The 26,423-nt window shown below is 41.8% G+C and overlaps 1 protein-coding gene and 1 long non-coding RNA gene across 2 annotated transcripts in view; one reads left to right on the plus strand and one right to left on the minus strand.

Annotated features, from left to right (window-relative positions):
- The window catches only part of LOC111098997, a 44,851-nt gene that overhangs the window by 16,575 nt on the left and 1,853 nt on the right, over positions 1–26,423 (plus strand). The window contains exon 2 of the long non-coding RNA XR_005370328.1: positions 10,825–11,048. This is a non-coding gene — a long non-coding RNA (uncharacterized LOC111098997). The remainder of the gene's footprint in view (positions 1–10,824; positions 11,049–26,423) is intronic.
- OR4N2 (olfactory receptor family 4 subfamily N member 2) lies at positions 24,714–25,637 on the minus strand. Its single transcript, NM_001388551.1, is given in 1 exon segment — positions 24,714–25,637. A coding segment is annotated over 1 exon segment (924 nt).

The following is a 26,423-nucleotide window of genomic DNA, read 5'->3' on the forward strand; positions in this document are numbered from 1 at the left end:
ATGACAGTACACCCACCCATTGAGAAATCTAGGGCAATGTGACAGTCTGTCACTATTCATGACAATACGGTCTGATGGATCCATATTCCTTGTCGGACATACATTGTATCCTCAGTAACATGTGACCAATTATCAAAATTGGAGGTCACTGTTATACAGGCTTTCTAATGTGCAATCTCCACCCATGGGAACATTTTCCTAATCTTTGGCATAAACAGTAATTCCTTCGAGTACTGTGCCTGAACAAACAAAATGGTCCTATTTGGAAACTCACATATAAGTTAGAAATTCCAGCCTTGGTGATTCATTTCATTGGATGAAATCCACTTTTCCCTGAGGGATTTACTATGAGCTTCATTGATGAATGGCATATCCAACAGTCAGAAAGGGAGCCATGGCACCTGTTTGGCTATGTTCTGACCTAACAATGATTATAATTAGTATAAAAAGTATAAGAAGAAGAAAAGGGGTGAAAGGGGTCATTCTGGGTGAAGGGCCACAAAGGGTCTGTGGAAAGTGAGAATACTTATTTTTACTGAGAGGATAGAAAATGGAGAAAGATTTCGATGAGAATCTTGGTCCGTTATCTTGGGTGGAAGCTGCCCACTATCTATCGTCATTTACCTATTTTATAAGTTTTGGATCAACTACCTTTTTCTAAGACTGACTGCTTCCAGAAGATCTCTGAGGAGGCTGTTTGAGAGCCTTCTTATTTTATCGAATTCTGAATTTTTAAAAAATGTAATTAAATGTTGAATTTCCTAGAATTTCATTGCTTTGTTTTAAATAGGTATAAGTTGCCTTTCAGTGATGTGTCAGGATAGTTTTTCATATTTGGCTCTTTCTTCAGAAACATCTTCTGTTGAAAGGCAGGGAGAGGCTGCTAGGACTATTCGCAGAACATTTGCCTTAACTTGGTGGTGAAAAACGTGGGTAATATCCTAAGAGTTCTTTTTTTTATTGGTGTTCAATTTGCCAACATACAGAATAACACCCAGTGCTCATTCCTTCAAGTGCCCCCCTCAGGGCCCATCACCCATTCACCCCCAACCCCCACCCTCCTCCCCTTCCACCACCCCTAGTTCATTTCCCAGAGTTAGGAATCTTTCATGTTCTGTCTCCCTTTCTGATATTTCCCACACATTTCTTCTCCCTTCCCTTATATTCCCTTTCACTACTATTTATATTCCCCAAATGAATGAGAACATACACTGTTTGTCCTTCTCCGATTGATTTCACTCAGCATAATACCCTCCAGTTCCATCCATGTTGAAGCAAATGGTGGGTATTTGTCGTTTCTAATGGCTGAGTAATATTCCATTGTATACATAAACCACATCTTCTTTATCCATTCATCTTTCAATGGACACTGAGGCTCCTTCCACAGTTTGGCTATTGCAGACATTGCTGCTAGAAACATCGGGGTGCAGGTGTCCCGGCGTTTCACTGCATCTGTATCTTTGGGGTAAATCTCCAGCAGTGCAATTGCTGGGTCATAGGGCAGATCTATTTTGAACTCTTTGAGGAACCTCCACACAGTTTTCCAGAGTGGCTGCACCAGTTCACATTCCCACCAACAGTGTAAGAGGGCTCCCTTTTCTCCGCATCCTCTCCCACATTTGTGGTTTCCTGCCTTGTTAATTTTCCCCATTCTCACTGGTGTGAGGTGGTATCTCAACGTGGTTTTGATTTGTATTTCCCTCATGGCAAGTAATGCGCAGCATTTTCTCATGTGCTTGTTGGCCACGTCTATGTCTTCCTCTGTGAGATTTCTGTTCATGTCTTTTGTTGGATTGTTTGTTTCTTTGCTGTTGAGTTTTTTATAGATCTTGGATACTAGCCCTTTTTCTGATATGTCTTTTGCAAATATCTTCTCCCATTCTGTAGGTTGTCTTTTAGTTTTGTTGACTGTATGCTTTGCTGTGCAAAAGCTTCTTATCTTGATGAAGTCCCAATAGTTCATTTTTGCTTTTGTTTCCCTTGCTTTCATAGATGTATCTTGCAAGAAGTTACTGTGGCCAAGTTCAAAACGGGTGTTGCCTGTGTACTCCTCTAACATTTTCATGGAATCTTGTTTCACATTAAGATCTTTCATCCAGTTTGAGTTTGTCTTTGTGTATGGTGCAAGGGAGTGGTCTAGTTTCATTCTTCTGCATGTGGATGTCCAATTTCCCCAGCACCATTTATTGAAGAGACTGTCATTCTTCCAATGGATAGTCTTTCCTCCTTTATCGAATATTAGTTGACCATAAAGTTCAGCGTCCACTTCTGGGTTCTCTATTCGGTTCCATTGATCTATGTGTCTGTTTCTGTGCCAGTACCACACTGTCTTGATGACCACAGCTTTGTAGTACAACCTGAAATCTGGCATTGTGATGCCCTCAGATATGGTTTTCTTTTTTAAAATTCCCCTGGCTATTTGGGGTGTTTTCTGATTCCACACAAATCTTAAGATGATTTGTTCTAACACTCTGAAGGAAGTCCATGGTATTTAGATAGAGATTGCATTAAACGTGTACATTGCCCTGGGTAACATTGACAGTTTTACAATATTAACTTTTCCAGTCCATGGGCATGGAATATTTTTCCATCTCTTTGTGTCTTCCTCAATTTCTTTCAGAAGTGTTCTATAGTTTTTAGGGTATAGATCTTTTACCTCTTTGGTTAGGTTTATTCCAAGGTGTCTTATGCGTTTGTGTGCAATTGTAAATGGGATTGACTCCTTAATTTCTCTTTCTTCAGTCTCATTGTTAGTGTAGAGAAATGACACTGACTTCTGGGCATTGATTTTGTATCCTGCCACACTGCTAAATTGCTGTATGAGTTCTAGCAATCTTGGGGTGGAGACTTTTGGGTTTTCTATGTAGAGTATCATGTCATCAGCGAAGAGGGAGAGTTTGACCTCTTCTTTGCCAATTTGAATGCCTTTAATGTCTTTTTGTTGTCTGATTGCTGAGGCTAGGACTTCCACTACTATGTTGAATAGCAGTGGTGAGAATGGACAGCCCTGTTTTGTTCCTGATCTTAGGGGAAAGGCTCCCAGTGCTTCCCCATTGAGAATGATATTTGCTGTGGGCTTTTCGTAGATGGCTTTTAAGATGTCGAGGAATGTTCCCTCTATCCCTGCACTCTGAAGAGCTTTGATCAGGAATGGATGCTGTATTTTGTCAAATGCTTTCTCTGCATCTAATGAGAGGATCATATGGTTCTTGGCTTTTCTCTTGCTGATATGATGAATCACATTGATTGTTTTACGAGTGTTGAACCAGCCTTGTGTCCTGGGAATAAATCCTACTTGGTCAAGGAGAATAATATTCTTAATGTACTGTTGGATCCTCTTGGCTAGTATCTTGTTGAGAATTTTTGCATCCATGTTCATCAAGGATATTGGTCTGTAATTCTCCTTTTTGGTGGGGTCTTTGTCTGGTTTTGGAATTAAGGTGATGCTGGCCTCATAGAATGAATTTGGAAGTACTCCATCTCTTTCTATCTTTCCAAACAGTTTTAGTAGAATAGGTATGGTTTCTTCTTTAAACGTTTGATAGAATTCCCCAAGGAAGCCATCTGGCCCTGGACTTTTGTGTCTTGGGAGGTTTTTGATGACTGCTTCAATTTCCTCCCTGGTTATTGGCCTGTTCAGGTTTTCTATTTCTTCCTGCTCTAGTTTTTGTAGTTTGTGGCTTTCCATAGATACGTCCATTTCTTCTAGATTGCCTAATTTATTGGCGTATAGCTGTTCATAATATGTTTTTAAAATCGTTTGTATTTCCTTGGTGTTGGTAGTGATCTCTCCTTTCTCATGCATGATTTTATTAATTTGAGTCTTCTCTCTCTTCTTTTTAATAAGGCTGGCTAATGGTTTATGTATCTTATTAATTCTTTCAAAGAACCAACTCCTGGTTTTGTTTATCTGTTTCACAGTTATTCTGGTCTCGATATCGTTGAGTTCTGCTTGAATCTTTATTAACTCTATTCTTCTGCTGGGTGTAGGATATATCTGTTGTTTTTTCTCTAGCTCCTTTAGGTGTAAGGTTAGCTTTTGTATTTGAGTTCATTCCAGTTTTTGAATGGATGCTTTTACTGGGATGTATTTCCCCCTCAGGACTGCTTTGGCTGCATCCCAAAGATTTTGAATCCTTGTATCTTCATTCTTATTAGTTTCCATGAATCTTTTTAATTCTTCCTTAATTTCCTTGTTGACCCCTCATCTTTAGCAGGATGGTCCTTAACCTCCACGTGGTTGAAGTCCTTCCATACTTCTTGTTGTGATTTAGTTCTAATTTCAAGACATTATGGTCTGAGAATATGCAGGGGACAATCCCAATCTTTTGGTATCAGTTCAGACCCGATTTGTGACCCAGTATGTGGTCTATTCTGGAGACAGCTCCATGTGCACTTGAGAAGAATATGTATTCAGTTGAGTTGGATGTAAAGTTCTGTAGATATCTGTGAAATCCATCTGGTCCAGTGTATCATTTAAAGCTCTCGTTTCTTTGGAGATGTTGTGTTTAGAAGACCTATAGAGTGTAGAAAGCGTAGATTGAAGTCACCAAGTACAAGTGTATTATTATCTAAGTATATCTTAACTTTGGTTATTAACTGATTGATATATTTGGCAGCTCCCACATGTGGGACATATATATTGAGGATTGTTAAGTCCTCTTGTTGGATAGATCCTTTAATTATGATATAGTGTCCCTCTTCATCTCTCACTACAGTCTTCAGGGTAAATTTTAGTTTATCTGATATAAGGATGGCTACCCCTGCTTTCTTTTGAGGACCATTTGAATGGTAAATGGTTCTCCAACCTTTTATTTTCAGGCTGTAGGTGTCCTTCTGTCTAAAGTGAGTCTCTTGTAGACAGCAAATAGATGGGTCCTGCTTTTTTATCCAGTCTGAAATGCTGCGCCTTTTGATTTTCCTTAAGCCCATTCACGTTCAGAGTTACTATTGAAAGATATGAGTTTAGTGTCATCATATCTATTCAGTCCCTGTTTTTGTGGATTGTACTGCTGAACTTCTTAGTGGGGAATTTTAAGAGTCCCCCTTAAAATTTCTTGCAGAGCTGGTTTGGAAGTCACATATTCTTTCAGTTCCTGCCTGTCTTGGAAGCCCTTTATCTCTCCTTCCGTTTTGAATGAGAGCCTTGCTGGATAAAGTATTCTTGGTTGCATGTTTTTCTCATTTTGGACCTTGAATATATCCTGCCAGCCCTCTCTGGCCTGCAAGGGCTCTGTGGAGAGGTCTGCTGTTACCATAATACTCCTCCCCATAAAAGTCAGGGATTTCTTGTCTCTTGCTGCTTTAAGGATCTTCTCTTCATCTTTGGAATTTGCAAGCTTAACTCTTAGATGTCGAGGTGTTGAACGGTTTTTATTGATTTTGGGGGGGGGGATCTCTCTATTTCCTGGATCTGAATGCCTGTTTCCCTTCCCAGATTAGGAAAGTCTTTAGTTATGATTTGTTCAAATACATATTCTGGACCTCTGTCCCTTTCAGCGCCCTCGGGACCCCCAATTAGACATAGGTTTTTCTTCCTTAGGCTGTCGTTTATTTCCCTTAATCTATCCTCATAGTCTTTTTTTTTTCCTCATGGTCTTTTAATTGTTTGTCTCTTTTTTCCTCAGTTTCCTCTTTGCCATAAACTTGTCTTCTATGTCACTCACATGTTCTTCCACCTCGTTAACCCTCGTTAGGACTTCTAGTTTGGGTTGCATCTCATTCAACTGATTTTTAATATCTTCCTTATTAGATCTATCTAAATTCTGCAGTCATGAAGTCTCTTGTGTCCTTTATGCTTTTTTCTAGAGCCACCAATAGCTTTATAATAGTGCTTCTGAATTCGCTTTCTGACATTTAAGTGTAATCCAGATTTTGTAACTCTGTGGGAGAGAAGAGTGTTTCTGATTCTTTTGAGGTGAGGTTTTCCTTCTAGTCATTTTGTTCAGTGCGTAGTGCCCAAAAACAAGTTGTATTGGGAAAAGGAGAAAAAGAGAAGAGAGAAAGAAGGAAAGAAAAGAGAAAAAGAAAAAAGGAAGAAAAACGGAAAAAAGAGAAGAAAAAGAGAAAGAAAAATAAAGGAATAAAAAAGGGCGGGGGGAAGCGATCAGAAATCAAAAAGCAAAAAAGAGAAAACAAATAACAAAAAAACAAAAACAAAAAAAACACGGGGGCGTATCTTCTGATTCTGTATACTTTAAGTCTCTTGACTTCCCCTGGAACTTGTCCGTCTAGCTGGTCTTCTGGGGGAGGGGCCTGTTGTGCTGATTTTCAGGTGTTAGCACTTGGGGGAGCTGCTCAGCCCTCTGCCTGGTGCAGGGTTCAGTGGGGGTTGTTTACCCAGTGAGGCCCCAGGAGGAACAACCAGAGTGGCCGCGGTCAGCTCTGAAGCCCTGGATTCAGCTACTGCAGTAACTATGGAGCTCTCCGTCTGCAGGGGCCTGGCCGGGTGCGGGGCCGCTGATCTGCTCAGCTCACAGCAGGAGCGTCCTTGCTGTGCTGGGCCCTCCAGGCCTCTGCCTGTCCCGGGGGGAGGCCGGATCCTGGGCTGTGTCCCCAGAGCCCTGTGCTCCCGGGCCTGCACTGTTCGATTCGCGCTCCCGACCGCCCAGCCCCCTCCGCACAGAGCCTCTTCCTCTGCCAGAGCCGCCTCTGAGCTGCTCCAGGTGCGCGCAGCCCCCTCTCCGCGGAGCCGCCGCCTGAGCCCCTCCGAGCTGCTCCGGGGTCAATGCGTGCGCGCCTACAATCCTTTAGCGAGCTCGGCGCACTCTCCCTGTGCTCAGTTGCTCTGTTAGTGTCTCAGGGAGCCTGAGCGCATCCCCGCCCTTCCTGGGGTCTTGCTCTAACTCCCTGCGAGTGCCTTTCTGCCCGGGAAGATTGGTGCAGCTCCTGCTTCTCTGGACCAGGCTTTCCTGTCCGGGGGCACTAGCCCCGGCCTTAGCCCGGCTCCTCGCGGGCCCCTCCCCCTTGGATGCCTTTTGATTCTTTAATTCCTTTTTCCCGGTCTTCTAACCTTAATAGAAGCGCGAACTCTTCTCACTGTAGCATTCCAGCTGTTCTCTCTTTAAATCTCAGGTCGAATTCGTAGATTTTCAGGATGATATGAAGGTTATCTAGGTAATTTGGTGGGGACAGATGATTTGGGGACCCTACTCTTCCGCCATCTTGCTCCTCCTCCGTAAAATTTAATTTCCAACTCAAATTTAATCTCATTCCATAGTAGATAATTTTCAGCCACCATTTGGGTATTAGTTTGTTGTTAAATCTTAGCAAAAATTGAGCTCATTACTTTCTAGTGAATACAATTTATTATTTAGAATAACTCAGAATAATTGAACACATAGTATAAACAGTTTCCCTATATCCCTATTCCCTGGCACAGATTTTCCACAATTATTAAAACTTGCATCATTGTGGAACATTTGTCATGAAGAAGATATCAATGGAGTGATATTGCTATTCATTGAAGTGTACTATTTCTATGAAGGTCAGCTCTGTGTTGTGCCATTGTGTGGGTTTTGACAAATGCATATCATGCATGCACCATGTGCAGTGTAGTTTCACTGCCTTTAATATCCATGATTTAACTATTCATGCTGTTGCACTTTCTATAGTAATCTTAGCAACCATCGAGCTTTTGTCATGTGTATAGATCTTCTTTTTTCAGAATTGGTGCCATAAAATTGTCGCTGTTTTGGACGTCCCTACATTTTTCTCTTTTAGCTGTTATTTAACATTCATCCATGTCTTTTTGTGGCTTAATAGCTTAAATATTTTTAGTATTAATATTTTTAGAGAGACAGAGTGCAACTGTAGGGGAAAGGACAGAGTAAGAGGGAGAAAGGATCTTAATCAGGCTCCAGGCACAGCACGTGGCTGTCACGAGGCCTGCTCTCATGAGCCTGAGGTCATGATCTGTGGCAAAATCAAGAGAAGGAAGCTTAACCCACTGAAACACACAGGCTCCCTAAGAGCTCAATTGCTTTTCATTACAGAATAGTATTTCCTTGTATGGTTTAAATCGAAGTTTTATTTTTCATTCCCTTAAAGAGTGACAACTTAGTTGTCTCTAGTTTGGGCAATCTTAAATAAAGCTGAATTTATTTGAAAATAAATGAATACCTTGAGGAAAAGACAGATTTCATGGACTAACCTCCTGAATCAGATTGGATTAGGCCCATTAAAAAACTAATTTCAAATGGATGTAAGATTGTGGAGTACAATTCCTCATGTCAGGTGGTCCCCTAAATTTAGTTACATAACTATCAAGCCATCCTGAACACCGTGAATTCAAGCTGAGATGTAAGCAATAACGGCTGACTCTACAAATAAAAAGTTGAAAAACATGCATGGTGGAGTATGAGAAGTAAAACAGAAGGGATATATCAAAGGATAATGGGCAGAGTGGGGGTGGGAATATAAAAATTAGTGAAAGGGAATAAAGGGAAAGGAGAGAAAATGAGTGAGCATATGTAAGCCAGCTGCAGGAAAGTGAAAGAGCCCTGAAGCTCAAAATATGAACCTTTAGACATCTGCTCCTCAAAAGACTTCCCTGCCTGAAAGGGGCTCATTGGTGAAAGGGTAAAGAAACTCAGATAAGTGAATGGGGTCTCAATATTCCTGGAGGCCAGAAAGTATGCATGTGCCCAACCCAGCAGAGTTCCCAGGTATTCGTTCAGGGAAATGGATTTAGATCAGCAAGGCTGGGAGAGTGTCAGCTTGTGGTGCCATCAACCATGGTCTCAGGCTGGGCCTGAACTGCAGTCCATGTTAGTCCATACATGGGACTGGGACACAGCTTCCGCCTTCCTCTGAGACAGGCAGAGTAGGTGACCATTGTACCGATTGAACCCTCCCTTGCGGGTCCCAGCCACCACAGAAAGGGACAAACCATCCCTTCATCCAGGAAGAGGGGGTTATAGCAAGTGCGGCAAAGACTCTGTCTGCGGAAACCTAAACATTGCTCATTTCGGTGTCCCCCCAGATCCCATAGGGGAGAATTGGAGTAGGCAGATACCATTGGAGTCTACAGATTTGTCAATCACCCCATCACTCGTCTCCAGGGCTGGAGATCAAGGTGTGGTCTTCTTTCCACTCAGCCCCCCAAAAGGCATAATGGATTTTAGGGAACAGCTTATAATGATCATGGCCTCCCCACAAGGTGTGGTACAACATCATACAGGCAGGGACACCTGAGAATCTGTGCAGCAGGACCTTCCTGGGGGGATCACCTGGAAGAACAGGTGACCAGCACATTTCCTGATGAGAAAGAACTGTAACCTCCAGCACTGGGGGAACATTGCATAACAACTCAAGGTTTTCCTTTTCTGACTCGTTTATTTTTTCAAGATAAAATTGTCCTCTATTTTTTTGTTTATTCCAATCTCACCTATTTTCTTGTTTTATCAACCCCTCTTTTTTATACTTTAATGACATTTTATTTTTGTTTTATAAATTTATTTTTTATTGGTGTTCAATTTGCCAACATATAGAAAATAACACCCAGTGCTCATCCCATCAAGTGCTCCCCTCAGTGCCCGTCACCCAGTCACCCCCACCTCCCCACCCACCTCCCTTTCTACCACCCCTAGTTCGTTTCCCAGAGAAATGAGTGCGGAATTATCAGAAAGGGAGACAGAACATGAGAGACTCCTAATGACATATTTTAATATCACCTGAGAAATGAGTAGAGCATAGGAGCAGATATTTCTCTAAAGAGGACGTACATGTGGTCAAAAGGCATGTGAAAGACGATCTCCATCACTTGTAAACAGTAAAATACAAATCAAAACCACAATGAGGGCAACCCCAGTGTCTCAGAGGTTTAGCACTGCCTTAGCTCAGGGTGTGATCCTGGAGACCGGGATCCTGTCCCAGGTTGGGATCCCTACAAAGAGCCTGCTTCTCCCTCTGCCTGTGTCTGTGCCTCTCCCTCTCTCTCCCTCTCCCTCCCTCTCTCTCTCTCTCTCTCTCTCTCTCTCTTTCTCTGTCTCTCATGAATAAATAAATACATAAGTAAAATCTTAAAGAAAAACACAATGAGACACCAAATTACCCTGGTAAGAATGGCTAAATTTAACAACTAATGATGACAAGGATGTGGAGAAAGAACACTCTGACATTGACAATGAGAATGAAACTTGGAACAGCTGCTCTGGAAAACAGTGTGGAGGGTCCTAGGAAAGCTTCTGATACAAAGTTATTCCTGTCAAATGCCTCCTTTGTCAGTTGAAAATAGATCTGCCCTACTACCCAGCAATTGCACTGCTGGGGATTTACCCCAAAGATGCAGATGCAGTGAAACACCGGGATGCCTGCATTCCAATGTTTATAGCAGCAATGGCCACAATAGCAAAACTGTGGAGGCTGCCATGGTGTCCATCGAAAGATGAATAGATAAAGAAGATGTGGTATATGTATACAATGGAATATTACTCAACCATTAGAAACAAGAAATATCCACTATTTGCTTCAACATGGAGGGACCTGGAGGGTATTATGCTGCGTGAAATAAGTCAATCAGAAAAGGACAAACATTGTATGGTCTCATTCATTTGGGGAATATAAAAATTAGTGAAAGGAATAAAGGGAAAGGAGAGAAAATGAGTGAAAACGTCAGTGAGGGTGACAAAACATGACAGACACATAACTATGGGAAATGAACAATGGGTAGTTGAAGGGGAAGTGGGCAGGGGGGTGGGGTGACTGGGTGATGGGCACTGAGGGGGACACTTGGTGGCATGAGCACTGGGTATTATGCTATGTGTTGGCAAATTGAACTGCAATTTAAAAAATTAAAAAAAAATATCTCCTTTGTCTCCCCAGATACATCCCCGTCTAGACAGCAGAAATTGCTTGCTGTGCAGCTGGATTCACTTTGAAAGGATTATGATGTCACACCTTGCCATGGTGACGAGAAATATACCTCTGTCTCTCTTCCCAATTGTCACTGTTTGAGCTGAGTAGCTCAAAGTTGATATTGAGGGAGTTGTCAGCTCTCTACCTAGCATCTTTGAAAATGGGCCAATTCTATTATTGCTGCTGTGAAGGTATGTTCATAAAGATCTTCTGAATGCTCTTTGATACCAACTGGATACTTAACTGTTTCTCAAACTATTTTTCTCATTGTTTAAAGCTTCCTCTCCCCATATTGTCATGAGGAGTGATACCTATGTGTTTTCGTTTGTTCTAGTCCCTCATTTCTATTTTTGATTATTCTATCATACTATCTGCCTTGAATATTTTGCCTCCATTTTGAAAAAAAAAGTCTTACTCAGTATTATATCCTGCACCCCTCATTTGTCACCACAAAGATCCTCACAGGGGGAATATGGCCAAGTTTATTTTCAGATTTTGTTAGTGTCCAAAGTTATATATTCAAATTATTCATTTCAATAATTAAGTGTTAATCTGGAAAGGTTGATATGGAGGATATTTGTCATTGTTTTATCAATGGTTCTCAATGTCTTCCTTACTGTTTCTCCCAAATTGGGTATCGAATTCTGTATTTGCAGGGACATGTTGCTACCTTCATCTGAACGGTTGCCCAAAGTCATCCTGTGAATATGAGTGTCTATTTCAATATATGTCCCCAAATACACATTTCCTTTTACACTTTGGGCATTATCCAAAATTACACTTTATAGAGATAGCAATTTTATGCTAACCCTCATCCAATTCCTACCCTCTTAAGGTGTAAGCATGTATATATGATGATAGTTTTTTCAATTATGCGACAAATAGCCAGTCTTTCTACTTACATTGAAGCATAGATAACTGGTTAATAAATTAATGACTGAGAGATAACCATGTAAACACTTAATATTCATACTCAAAGAAAAATAGGTGATGCACACCCATGAGTAGAGAAAGGCAATTTTACAGAAGTGGAGAATAGCAAGCATTTGAATTTGGAAGGTCAGTAGAAAACAGAAGGAGACTTTATTAGAGTGGTTTTCATATAACGTGTTATTCAGTTTTCCTGAACTGTCCTCCAGAACTCAGTCCAAAGCTAAGCTATGGTTTATTCTAGGACATGCCAAGGTCTCAGGCACAGTTTTGAGGCACATATTTGTGCATGAGGAATAAATAATTCACAATGACATTGTTTCACACATTTTAAAACACAAGACTTGATACTAGTGAGTCTACTTTCCTGCAACTACTATTCATCACATTTGATGTGCTGATAATGACTCAAGAATTGGAATGCTGTAGAGGATAGTCATGTATCTTTTAGATCAAGGGTCCCAAGAGTATATTCGGGGATGTAGCAAACAGTTTTCTTCTTTTCTTTTCTTTCCTTTCTTTTCTTTTTCCTTTCTTTTCTTTTCTTTTCTTTTCTTTTCTTTTCTTTTCTTTTCTTTTCTTTCTTTTCTTTTTTGAGGCCCTTAATTTTGTCAGTAATACATTGTTTTAAGGTGTATTTAGGCAAAGCCGTTTTGCATAAAAGACAATAGTCCAGGAAGTCATATTCCTAGGTTTCAGTCAGGCTCTGGAACTTGTGAAATGTGAGATCTCAGACACGATATTTCGCTTCTACTTAAACTTCCTGATCACTATCCAGACATTTATTCATTTAAAACTTGTCAAACATATATGTGATGTTTTGATGACTCTCTGTCCTCCTCAGGTGGAGAAATAGAGGCCCAGTGAAGATGTTCATGAACTCTGAATTCAGGAACTAGGATATGAATCCAAGCTTGTAGTCCGAAATCTCATACTCTTATTATTGAATTACACTGCAGTGATTACTCAGGCATGGGATCATTGGTTAATGTGTAAAGGAGCTTTAGCTTCTGTGTGTGTGTCAGGAATGACCTGTGCCTAGGGAAATCCCAACATTGTCTACCATTATGAGGCCACCTCAGTGGTTACATAACCAGGGAAGCTCTTGAGCTGTAGTGGGAGAGATCTTGCCATAGTCACTAATAGGAATGGACACAAAAGCCTGAGGAGTCCTAAGTCTTAGATCAGGTTAGTTCAAACCATGATTATGGTCAGCTTAAAGCTATGATAGTGGTCAATTCAAGCCATGGTTGTGGTCAGTTTGCAGATTCTAAGGGTTTGGAGGCATCATTAGATAACCTAGTTGAAGTCTGTCAGTGGAGCTGTTTCTCAGCACGTGACCTCAATCTGCTCATAATCGAGGCATTTCTTTCATGATGGCTTTTTCTGTACAGTGAGCGATAGTAATGCTGAAATCCTGTGACGTACCCCTGAGACAATGAAAGATCAGACTCAAGGGCCAGTTTATGATTAGCTTGGTATCCACGTCCCATTGCTATTCACTTGTACAGCTGAGATACAGAGGTGATCAATGCCTGGCCAATCAGTGTCATGGCATGGTCTGACTTCAGGACATGGCACAAAAATACTAAGAATTGGAAGCAGAGTAGCTGGTGCCCAGATGGCTCATGGATGGAGAATGCAACTCTTGATCTAGCATCATGTGGCCTAGTCTATGTTGGGCATAGAGCCTTCTTAAGAAAAAAAATAGTATCAGACACATGTAGTAATATGTCTGATAACACATTCACCCTGAGGCCTAAAACATGCTTTAATGTCATGAATTCACAATAACTGTTCATCATGGTTGGTCAGTTTAAGGGAAGCTACTTCTTGGAAGAGCCCTCATGGGACAGTATGCTTGGAAGATCCTGGGTTCTGAATCAGCTTGGGAGCAGTCCAGTTGTAATTGAGGGAGGTCCACTGGTGCCCAGGAAGGTACCATTTGAGATAGCTAGCAGTGTGAATGCTGGGGGATGTTGACCACAGTTGGGGATCCCGTTGCCATTCCAGTGCTTGACTTGGGGGCAACTGCTTTGTATTTTGGGTCAGGGATTGAAACCAGGATTGGATGATTTACATAGGATGTGTACCTTACCATTCACTCAGTCTCCAGGTTATGAAATGTCATGCACAGGGAACTTAGGGCAGGAGAATTTGAGAGAGACTGAGGCAGCCCTTGGTTCAGGGGTGCAGAGCATGATCTCTGGGACCTTAGGCAATTTCCAGGTGTTCAGGGACCTCTCTCCACTGGGATCCAACTCAGGTCATGTCTCAGTCCCCTTCCTCAACAGTTTTGTAACTCTTGGAAAGTCATCAACACCATGTCTTGTGCTCTCAATGACTGTAGTTCTGTCTTTCTATATTGTCTCACCTAAAGAAAAGTTTGTCCCCACACAGTGTCTGCTAGCTATTTTCTTGTTCTCGGACAGTAAATGAATTTGATGTCATCTAATCTCTTCATGATTTTCAAACATATAATGAATTGTTGCTTATCACAAGCCCTTGATTGCACAAAGAATTCCAGAACAGATTGAATTTGTATCATAGAAGCTTTGTACCTTACCTGCAACATTTCCCACTTTGTCCCTCATTCTCCTATTCTATTTTCTGATGCTGTGTATTGACTATTCTACGTTCCACACATAAGTATCATCATACAGTATTTGTCTTACACAGCCTGCTTATTTCTCTTAACATAAGGGCCTCTGGGTCCATGCATGTCATCACTATTATTGTGATTTCCTTCCTCTACGTGGGATAATATTTCATTGTAGAGATAGACTAATTTTTTTATCCTTTTGCTCATCAATGGATGTGAAGTCCTTTCTTTTTTTCTTGGGTGTTGAGAATGGTGCTGCAGATCGTGCACAGATATCTCTGTGAAATTCAGATTTCAACTCTTTGTGTCTTATTTGCCCAAACTCAGACCGCTAGATTATATGACAGATATTTTTAAATATGGGGGGGGGGGCTCTCCAGATTGTTTTTCATCGTGACCTTATCAGTTTAGATTTTCAGTTGGGTACTTTATGGATATGGCTTCTCCAAGGCCTTTCTGCACCCCATTCTGACTCAGGTTTCTCTACAAAGCAAATGACCAGTAATGGGATCAAATTTTGAACTCTGATAATCTCATCGCTCATTTGGGATGGTCTTCTAACATAAAGATGTCAACAGCTCTTTCTTTGGTTATCCATTTCCCAGGATCTTCAGTCAAAATCCCAAAACAAAAACTAATTATGAAACCAGCTGGGTACACCTGGACTGAAAATTGAGCAAAAATATTTTAAGTTTTCAGAAACAGAAAAAGTCACCTATCAAAGGAGTCAATGGACAGTAGCATGAAAATTCATTCTTTAAATTGACTCAAGAAATAATGTTGTAGGAGCACCTGGGTGTTTCTGTCAGCTAAGTTTGTACTTCCTGGTTTTCAGCTCTGGTCATGATCTCAAGGTCATCAGATTCACCCATATTCAGCATGGAGCCTGCTTAGTATTCTCTCTTCCTTTCCCTCTGCCCCTCTCCTCCTTGCACTTCCTCTTTTGCTCTCTCTACAAAAAAAAAGAGGAGGAAGAATAAGAAGAACCATTATTCAATTTTGCTCAGGGTGCCATTCCGAAGACAAATATACTAAGCCATATCCTTTATATTTCATGTGTGAAAATCTTAATTTACATGGTCATTTGTTTATACCGAAAATAGTAAAATGGCATTCAGATCTCTAAGTTGGTCAAACTTAATGGTAGGCATTGTGAAGCTAACATTTGGACATATGAGTCCATGTTAAATATTAGCAAATAAAACTCCTATTATGTTTTTAAAAATAGACCATGTTACTGACATTGGTGTTAGGTTGATGTCATAATGCAGCATATAATATAAAAATTCCCCTTTCACCCTATCCCTTGGCACACGATCTCCACAATTATTCACACTTACATCAGTGTGGAACATTTATAACAAAGAAAAAACTGGTGTAAAGATTTTATCAACATTGACGTTGACCACTTATAGTAAGGACTGCTCTGCATTAGGGATTGTTTTGACATATGCATAATACTATGTAATCCAGGACCCTGGAACATGATCTGAGCCAAAGGGAGTTGCTGACCCAAAGTATCCACCCTGTTGACCACATTTTACTGATTTTAATTCAGGTCAAGATGACCCACAAGGTTACATTAGTTTCAGGTGTACCACCTATGATTGTCATGTACGCTTATTGAAACTGCACTCACCCCAAACCTAGATATCATGTGTCCCCATAGAGCACTGTTACCATTCCATTGATCATATCCTCTATGCTTTACCTTTCACTCTCTGACATTTTTAATGGGTATGTAGAAGCCTGTCCCCTCTGCTCTTCTTACAACTATGGCTATTTGTAAATGGTATATATTCCGTTTTTAAATCTCTCCCATACTGGATGATTTTGTAACAACAGATTAGAGAATAAATACAATAGAGTAACAGACTAAATAGAACAGAAGATAACAATTGCCCGATGTGGGACTCAATACCTGGACTCCAGGATAACACCCTGAATCAAAGGCAGACACTCAACCTGTGAGCAACCCAGGCATCCCTTGCTCTGTGTTTTCATTTGTAGTTTTATAAAGCCTTTTTCTGAAGCCATTCTATAGATAAGTACCGTCCTACTAGTTCAACACAGCAGCCCTTTCTACCTTTCCTGTCTGTGCCCTCAGTTGTCCAGTATTGTACTGCACTCACTGATGTGCTACAAGACTTGAAAGTCTACCAACTGCTCTCACAGTCATCACTTGCGCCTCACATGGAACTTGTGAGGTAAGCATGACAATCAGCATGTTTCCCATTCTGCACACAAGAAAACTGAGGTCCATGACATGGAGTAAGACAGACCACTCTGAGGTCGCAAAGCCAGGGAGGACACAAAAGCAGGAGGAAGAACACACGAGGGGCTCAGAGGCGACCACCAGCATGATGCATTTGGGGAACTGCATGTTGTTGAGAAAAGACTTGAATATTGGCATATAGGGACTGGGATGGCCTAGGGAGACGTGGGGTCCACTAAGAAAGGCAGCACCACGTAGCAGTTAAGACCACAGTCTCTGGTCTAACATACAAATAACTGAACCTCCTCAATGCTACTTCCTCGCTGTATAACCTTCATCGCGACCTTTAACCTTCCTGGCCTTGTTTGTCGTCTATAAAATGGGGACAAGAATGATCAATCTAAGCTGCTGTGAGCAAGAGATGGACACCTAGTTACTTGGCGTCATTCCCAAAACTTAGAAAATGCTCTGGAAATAACAGCCTCTAGGTTGCAGACCTCACAATTCTGAATAGCCTAGCCAATGAGTTGAGGCTGCCCTGGGCCACATGACCACATCTGTTCCAATCACCTGCAGCCAGAGGGCAGAAGTTACCTGCTTCTGTGACCATTGCTGTTCCCAGGAATGATAAAGGGAGGCCCCCCCGGAGTGAGTCCAGAGCTCCAGGTGTGTGCTTACACGGAGGCCATGAGAGTGTGTGAGAAATATATTTCTTTTGGGGGATCCGTGTGAGCCCCCAGGTGTCCTTGCTGATGTGCTCCTCATTTCTGTTCCATTGTCATGGCCCTCTGAACAGCCTTCCTTACCTAACTCCATGCCTTGGTTTTGCATCTGCGAAATGGGAGCGATGGTAATTCCACTGATCTGTCTTCCAGTGCACCTGTGAGGTCGGGCATCTACTGGCATTGTGTGTAGGATTCCTGGTGTATGCGCCACATGAGTGGGTAGGATTATTCATTGACTGAAGAAGTGGTGAAACTTCTATAGGACAGCTACACAGGATCATAATCAAGTCTCTAGGGACAGAAAAGTCACTCACTCTGAGTCCGGGAAGTCAATGCCAACATATGGGGGGATCTGATAGAAAAAGCAGGTCAGAAGGGAGGGGCAATATGGCGGAAGAGTAGGGTCCCCCAAGTCACCTGTCCTCACCAAATTACCTAGATAGCCTTCAAATTACCCAGAAAATCTACCAATTCGGCCTGAGATTTAAAGAGGGAACAGCTGGAATGCTACAGTGAGAAGAGTTCAGGCTTCTATCAAGGTAGGAAGATGGGGAAAAAGAAATAAAGAAACAAAAGGCATCCAAGGGGGAGGGGCCCCGCGAGGAGCCGGAATAAGGCCGGGGCGAGTGCCCTCAGGACAGGAAAGCACCGTTCTGGAGAAGCAGGAGATTCACCAATCTTCCCAGACAGAAAGGGGCTTGAAGGGAGTTAGAGCAAGACCCCAGGAGAGCGGGGATGCCTCAGGCTCCCTGGGACACTAACAGACACCTGTGCCCCCAGGAGAGTGCACCGAGCTCCCTAAGGGCTGCAGCGCACATGGCTGGACCCAGGAGCAGCTCGGAGGGGCTCCGGCGGCGGCTCCGCGGAGGGGGCTGCGTGGCCGTGCGTGAATCCAACAGGGCAGGCCTGGGAACACAGGGCGACAGGGACACAGTCCAGGATCCGACCTCCCCCTGGGACAGCCAGAGGCCAGGAGGGCCCAGGACAGCAAGGACGCTCTTGCCCCAAGCTGAGCAGCTCAGCGGCCCCGCCCCCGGAGCATCCAGACCCCTGCTGACGGAGAGCTGTATAGTTACTGCGGGGGCTGAATACAGGGCTCCAGAGTTGGCTGCCGCCACTGTGGTTGTTCCTCCTGGGTGGGGCCTCACGGGGTAAACAACCCCCACTGAGCCCTGCACCAGGCAGAAGGCTGAGCAGCTCCCCCAGGTGCTAACACCTGAAAATCAGCAAACAGGCCCCTCCCCAAGAAGACCAGCTAGACGGACAAGTTCAAGGGGAAGTCAAGGGACTTAAAGTATACAGAATCAGAAGATACTCCCCGTGTTTTCTCTCTTTTTTTTTTTTTTTGCTTTTTGATTTCTGTTTGCTTCCCCACCCTTTTATTTCCCTTTCTTTCTTTTCTTTCTCTTTTTCTTCTCTTTTTTTCTTTCTTTTCTTTTTCTCTTTTCTTTCCTTCTTTCTCTCCTCTCTTTTTATCCTTTTCCCAATACAACTTGTTTTTGGGCACTCTGTACTGAGCAAAATGACTAGAAGGAAAACCTCAACTCAAAAGAAAGAATCAGAAACACTCCACTCTCCCAGAGTTCCAAAATTGGATTACAATTCAATGTAAGATAGCCAATTCAGAAGCACTATTATAAAGCTACTGGTGGCTCTAGAAAAAAAGCATAAAGGACTCAAGAGACTTCATGACTGCAGAATTTAAATCTAATCAGGAAGAAATTAAAAATCAATTGAATGAGATGCCATCCAAAGTAGAAGGCCTAACAACGAAGGTTAACGAGTTGGAAGAACGAGTGAGTGAAATAGAAGACAAGTTGATGGCAAAGAGGGAAACTGAGGAAAAAAGAGACAAACAAAAGACCATGAGGATAGATTAAGGGAAATAAACGACAGCCTGAGGAAGAAAAACCTACATTTAATTGGAGTACCCGAGGGCGCCGAAAGGGCCAGAGGGCCAGAATATGTATTTGAACAAATCATAGCTGAAAACTTTCCTAATCTGGGAAGGGAAACAGGCATTCCGATCCAGGAAATAGAGAAATCCCCCCCAAAATCAATAAAAACCATTCAACAACTCGACATCTAATAGTTAAGCTTGCAAATCCCAAAGATAAAGAGAAGATCCTTAAAGCAGCAAGAGACAAGAAATCCCTGAACTTTATGGGGAGGAGTATTAGGGTAACAGCAGACCTCTCCACAGAGACCTGGCAGGCCAGAGAGGGCTGGCAGGATATATTCAAGGTCCAAAATGAGAATAACATGCAACCAAGAATACTTTACCCAGCAAGGCTCTCACTCAGAATGGAAGGAGAGATAAAGAGCTTCCAAGACAGGCAGGAACTGAAAGAATATGTGACCTCCAAACCAGCTCTGCAAGAAATTTTAAGGGGGACTCTTAAAATTCCTCTAAGAAGAAGTTCAGTGGAACATTCCACAAAAACAAGGACTGAATAGATATCATGATGACACTAAACTCATATCTTTCAATAGTAACTCTGAACGTGAATGGGCTTAATGACCCCATCAAAAGGCACAGCATTTCAGACTGGATAAAAAAGCAGGACCCATCTATTTGTTGTCTACAAGAGACTCATTTTAGACAGAAGGACACCTACAGCCTGAAAATAAAAGGTTGGAGAACCATTTACCATTCAAAAGGTCCTCAAAAGAAAGCAGGGGTAGCCATCCTTATATCAGATAAATTAAAATTTATCGCGAAGACTGTGTAGAGAGCTGAAGAGGGACACTATATCATAATTAAAAGATCTATCCAACAGGAGGACTTAACAATCCTCAATATATATGCCCCGAATGTGGGAGCTGCCAAGTATATCAATCAATTAATAACCAAAGTTAAGACATACTTAGATAATAATACACTTATACTTGGTGACTTCAATCTAGTGCTTTCTACACTCAATAAGTCTTCTAAACACAACATTTCCAAAGAAACAAGAGCTTTAAATGATACATTGCACCAGATGGATTTCACAGATATCTTCAGAACTTTACATCCAAACTCAAATGAACACACATTCTTCTCAAGTGCACATGGAACTGTCTCCAGAACAGACCACATACTGGGTCACAAATCGGGTCTGAACTGATACCAAAAGATTGGGATCGTCCCCTGCATATTCTCAGACCATAATGCCTTGAAATTAGAACTACATCAAAACAAGAATTTTGGAAGGACTTCAAACACGTGGAGGTTAAGGACCATCCTGCTCAAAGATGAAAGGGTCAAAAAGAAATTAAGGAAAAATTTAAAAGATTCATGGAAATGAATGAGAATGAAGATACAACCGTCCAAAATATTTGGGATGCAGCAAAAGCAGTCCTGAGGGGGAAATACATCGCAATACAAGCATCCATTCAAAAACTGGAAAGAACTCAAATACAAAAGCTAACCTGACACATAAAGGAGCTAGAGAAAAAACAGCAGATGGACCCTACGCTCAGCAGAAGAAGAGAGTTAATTAAGATTTGAGCAGAACTCAACAAAATCGAACCAGAAGAACTGTGGAACAGATCAAAAAAAACAGGAGTTGGTTCTTTGAAAGAATTAATAAGATACATAAACCATTAGCCAGCCTTATTAAAAAGAAGAGAGAGAAGACTCAAATTAATAAAATCATGCATGAGAAAGGAGAGATCACTACCAACACCAAGGAAATACAAACGATTTTAAAAACATATTATGAACAGCTATACGCCAATAAATTAGGCAATCTAGAAGCAATGGACGCATTCCTGGAAAGCCACAAATTACCAAAACTGGAACAGGAAGAAATAGAAAACCTGAACAGGCCAATAACCAGGGAGGAAATTGAAGCAGTCATCAAAAACCTCCCAAGACACAAGAATCCAGGACCAGATGGCTCCCCAGGGGAATTCTATCAAACGTTTAAAGAAGAAATCATACCTATTCTACTAAAGCTGTTTGGAAAGATAGAAAGAGATGGAGTACTTCCAAATTCGTTCTATGAGGCTAGCATCACCTTAATTCCAAAACCAGACAAAGACCCCACCAAAAAGGAGAATTACAGGCCAATATCCCTGATGAACATGGATGCAAAATTTCTCAACAAGATACTAGCCAATAGGATCCAACAGCACATTAAGAAAATTATTCACCACTACCAACTAGGATTTATCCCCGGGACACAAGGCTGGTTCAACACTCGTAAAACAATCAATGTGATTCATCATATCAGCAAGAGAAAAGCCAAGAACCATATGATCCTCTCATTAGATGCAGAGAAAGCATTTGACAAAATACAGCATCCATTCCTGATCAAAGGTCTTCAGAGTGCAGGGATAGAGGGAACATTCCTCAACATCTTAAAAGTCATCTACGAATAGCCCACAGCAAATATCATTCTCAATGGGGAATCACTGGGAACCTTTCACCTAAGATCAGGAACAAAACAGGGCTGTCCATTCTCACCACTGCTATTCAACATAGTAGTGGAAGTCCTAGCCTCAGCAATCAGACAACAAAAAGACATTAAAGGCATTCAAATTGGCAAAGAAGAAGTCAAACTCTCCTTCTTCGCTGATGACATGATACTCTACATAGAAAACACAAAGTCTCCACCCCAAGATTGCTAGAACTCATACAGCAATTTTGTAGCGTGGCAATATACAAAATCAATGCCCAGAAATCAATGGCATTTCTCTACACTAACAATGAGACTGAAGAAAGAGAAATTAAGGAGTCAATCCCATTTACAATTGCACCCAAACGCATAAGACACCTTGGAATAAACCTAACCAAAGAGGTAAAGGATCTATACCCTAAAAACTATAGAACACTTCTGAAATAAATTGAGTAAGACACAAAGAGATGGAAAAATATTCCATGCCCATGCATTGGCAGAATTACTATTGTGAAAATGTCAATGTTACCCAGGGCAATTACACGTTTAATGCAATCCCTATCAAAATACCATGGACTTTCTACAGAGAGTTAGAACAAATTATTTTAAGATTTGTGTGGAATCAGAAAAGACCCCAAATAGCCAGGGGAATTTTAAAAAAGAAAACCATATCTGGGGGCATCACAATGCCAGATTTCAGGTTGTACTACAAAGCTGTGGTCAACAAGACAGTGTGGTACTGGCACAAAAACAGACACATAGATCAATGGAACCGAATAGAGAACCCAGAAGTGGACCCTGAACTTTATGGTCAACTAATATTCGATAAAGGAGGAAAGACTATCTATTGGAAGAAAGACAGTCTCTTCAATAAATGGTGCTGGGAAAATTGGACATTCACATGTTGAAGAATGAAACTAGACCACTCTCTTTCACCATACACAAAGATAAACTCAAAATGGATGAAAGATCTAAATGTGAGACAAGATTCCATCAAAATCCAAGAGGAGAACACAGGCAACACCTTTTTGAACTTGGCCACAGTAACTTATTGCAAGATACATCTATGAAAGCAAGGGAAACAAAAGCAAAAATGAACTATTGGGACTTCATCAAGATAAGAAGCTTTTGCACAGCAAAGGATACAGTCAACAAAACTCAAAGACAACCTACAGAATGGGAGAAGATATTTGCTAATGACGTATCAGATAAAGGGCTAGTTTCCAAGATCCATAAAGAACTTCTTAAACTCAACACCAAAGAAACAAACAATCCAATCATGAAATAGGCAAAAGACATGAAAAGAAATCTCACAGAGGAAGACATAGACATGGCCAACATGCACATGAGAAAATGCTCTGCATCACTTGCCATCAGGGAAATACAAATCAAAACCACAACGAGATACCACCTCACACCAGTGAGAATGGGGAAAATTAACAAGGCAGGAAATAACAATGTTGGAGAGGAGAAAAGGGAACCCTCTTACACTGTTGGTGGGAATGTGAACTGGTGCAGCCACTCTGGAAAACTGTGTGGAGGTTCCTCAAAGAGTTAAAAATAGATCTGCCCTACGACCCAGCAATTGCACTGTTGGGGATTTACCCCAAAGATTCAGATGCAATGAAACGCCGGGACACCTGCACCCCGATGTTTCTAGCAGCAATGTCCACAGTAGCCAAACTGTGGAAGGAGCCTCGGTGTCCATCGAAAGATGAATGGATAAAGAAGATGTGGTTTATGTATACAATGGAATATTACTCAGCCATTAGAAACGACAAATTTGCTTCAACGTGGATGGAACTGGAGGGTATTATGCTGAGTGAAGTAAGTCAATCAGAGAAGGACAAACAGTGTATGTTCTCATTCATTTGGGGAATATAAATAATAGTGAAAGGGAATATAAGGGAAGGGAGAAGAAATGTGTGGGAAATATCAGTAAGAGAGACAGAATATAAAGACTGCCTAACTCTGGGAAACGAACTAGGGGTGGTGGAAGGGGAGGAGGGCGGGGGTTGGGGGTGAGTGGGTGATGGACACGGAGGGGGACACTTGTCGGCATGAGCACTGGGTGTTATTCTGTATGTTGGTAAATTGAACACCAATAAAAATTATTTTATTAAAAAGTAAAAAGAAAACAAGGCAGGAAACAACAAATGTTGTAGAGGATGCGGAGAAAAGGGAACAGTCTTACACTGTTGGTGGAAATGTGAACTGGTGCAGCTACTCTGGAAAACTGTGTGGAGGTTCCTCAAGGAGTTCATAATAGACCTGCCCTACGACCCAGCAATTGCACTGTTGGGGATTTACCCCAAAGATTCAGATGCAATGAAACGCCGGAACACCTGCACCCCGATGTTTCTAGCAGCAATGTCCACAATAGCCAAACTGTGGAAGGAGCCTCGGTGTCCATCGAAAGATGAATGGATAAAGAAGATGTGGTTTATGTATACAATGGAATATTACTCAGCCATTAGAAACGACAAATTTGCTTCAACGTGGATGGAACTGGAGGGTATTATGCTGAGTGAAGTAAGTCAATCAGAGAAGGACAAACAGTGTATGTTCTCATTCATTTGGGGAATATAAATAATAGTGAAAGGGAATATAAGGGAAGGGAGAAGAAATGTGTGGGAAATATCAGAAAGGGAGACAGAACATAAAGACTCCTAACTCTGGGAAACGAACTAGGGGTGGTGGAAGAGGAGGAGGGCGGGGGTTGGGGGTGAATGGGTGACAGACACTGAGGAGGACACTTGACAGGATGAGCACTGGGTGTTATTCTGTATGTTGGTAAATTGAACACCAATAAAAATTTAATTTATTAAAAAAAACAGAATGGACGTGTTGGGGCACCTGGGTGGCTCATTAATAGCTATCTCTCCCATTGTCTAAAATAGCCCCCATGAAATGCTCAATAAATGCAGTGTTTAGAAATGAATACATTAATTTCAAAGAAAATTCTCTGGTCTTGAATTTTTATTCTTTTTTTCCCATAATTAGGCTCTATGCTGATTAAATAGCCTCTTCATAGAAGCTTTTACTTCCTGGTTACGAAGGGTATAAATCACAGGATTCAACAAAGGAAAGATCACTGTGTGAAAAAGAGAAACCACTTTGTCAGCTGGGAAGGCTCTGAAGGGGCGAGTGTAGATGAAGATGCCGGGCCCAAACATAAGAAATATAACAATGATATGGGTGGTGCATGTGGATACTGCCTTGTTCTTCCCCTCAGAGGAGGACCCATGTACACGGCAGAGGATCACTGCATATGAGGCCAGAAGGCCCAGGAAGCACAAGAGGGTCATCAGACCACTATTGAAGACCATCAGAAGCTCCACCACAAAGGTGTCCGTGCAGGCCAGCTTGATGACCTGCGGCACATCACAGAAGAAGTTATCCAGTCGGTTTGGGCCACAGAAGGGCAAGCGGAGGATGAGGGCCACCTGGATAATGGAGTGGACAAAGCCTCCAAGCCACAGAGCCAATAGCAAGGCATAGCAGGCTCTAGGGTTCATGACAGTTGAATAGTGTAAAGGCCGACAGATGGCAATGTAGCGGTCAAAGGCCATCACAACAAGGAGTAATCCTTCCCCTCCTCCAAGGAAGTGCAAGAAAAAGAGCTGAGTGATGCAACCCCTGTAGGAGATTACCTTCTTCTCAGAAAGGAAGTCCACCAGCATCCTGGGAGCCACAATGAAGGAGTAGGATGCATCCAGGAAAGCCAAGTTGCCCAGAAAGAAGTAGAGGGGGGCTGTGAGGCCAGGATCTGTTCTGATGGTGAGGATGATGAGGAAGTTTCCAGGGAGGATGATGAAATAGAAGATTAAAACTAGCACAAAGACCAAGAGCTGAATATTTCGAGACTGGGTTAGACCAAGAAGGATGAATTCTTTCACCACCGTACTGTTGTTATTTTCCATCTCCTCTGCCTGCAGTACATCAAGAAGCAGATTTCATTGTTATTACTATTTCTTCCAGCTAGATCCTCACTCTTCTCCAACTAAAAATATTTGACATATCTGGAGGCTCAGTCAGTTAAGTGTCAGACTCTTGATATCGGCTCAGGTCATGATCTCAGGGTGGTGAGATTGAGCCCTGAGTCACGCTCCATGCTAGACATGAGTTTAAGATTATCCCTCTGCTTCTCCTGTCCCATCCTTTTCCAAAAAAAAAAAAATGACCTATCTGTCACATCAGTTAAAAATCGTCTCTCAACCCTCTCCAACATCTTAGGTAAACTCCAAACCTTCTGTTAAGATCCAAATTTAAAGCAGGCAACCCAACAAAAATACTGCTTTCATACCACAACTCTTATTCCCATCCAACCATGCACTTCTATAGAATTGCTCTCTACTTTAAGAATTTGGAATCCTGCACCTTGGGATTCCTGCCTTCCTAAGTCATATAAGAAGTTTCCTATTTGAGATACAACATAACTCTATTAAGATCTTTGCATTTTTATGGTTATACTGTGCTTGAGACTTAGCTATTTTCTTGTAATTATACCTTTTTTTCATTCAAGTCCATTTTTTTCCTAAGTATTTCCTTTTTTTCCCATTTCTGTGGAGTTCCTCCTTCTTGCCTACTAACTCTCTGCCTTGCCCTCTGTATTCTCTTATTAATTCTTCTATGAACCTCCTCTAGTCTGGTGTCCTTCTATTACCCTGACTCCAAACTGATAATCAGGATTCCAATGATAACTCTAC

Source organism: Canis lupus, chromosome 15 (assembly GCF_011100685.1).
Source record: "Canis lupus familiaris isolate Mischka breed German Shepherd chromosome 15, alternate assembly UU_Cfam_GSD_1.0, whole genome shotgun sequence".
In the NCBI taxonomy this organism is placed as follows: Eukaryota; Metazoa; Chordata; class Mammalia; order Carnivora; family Canidae; genus Canis; species Canis lupus.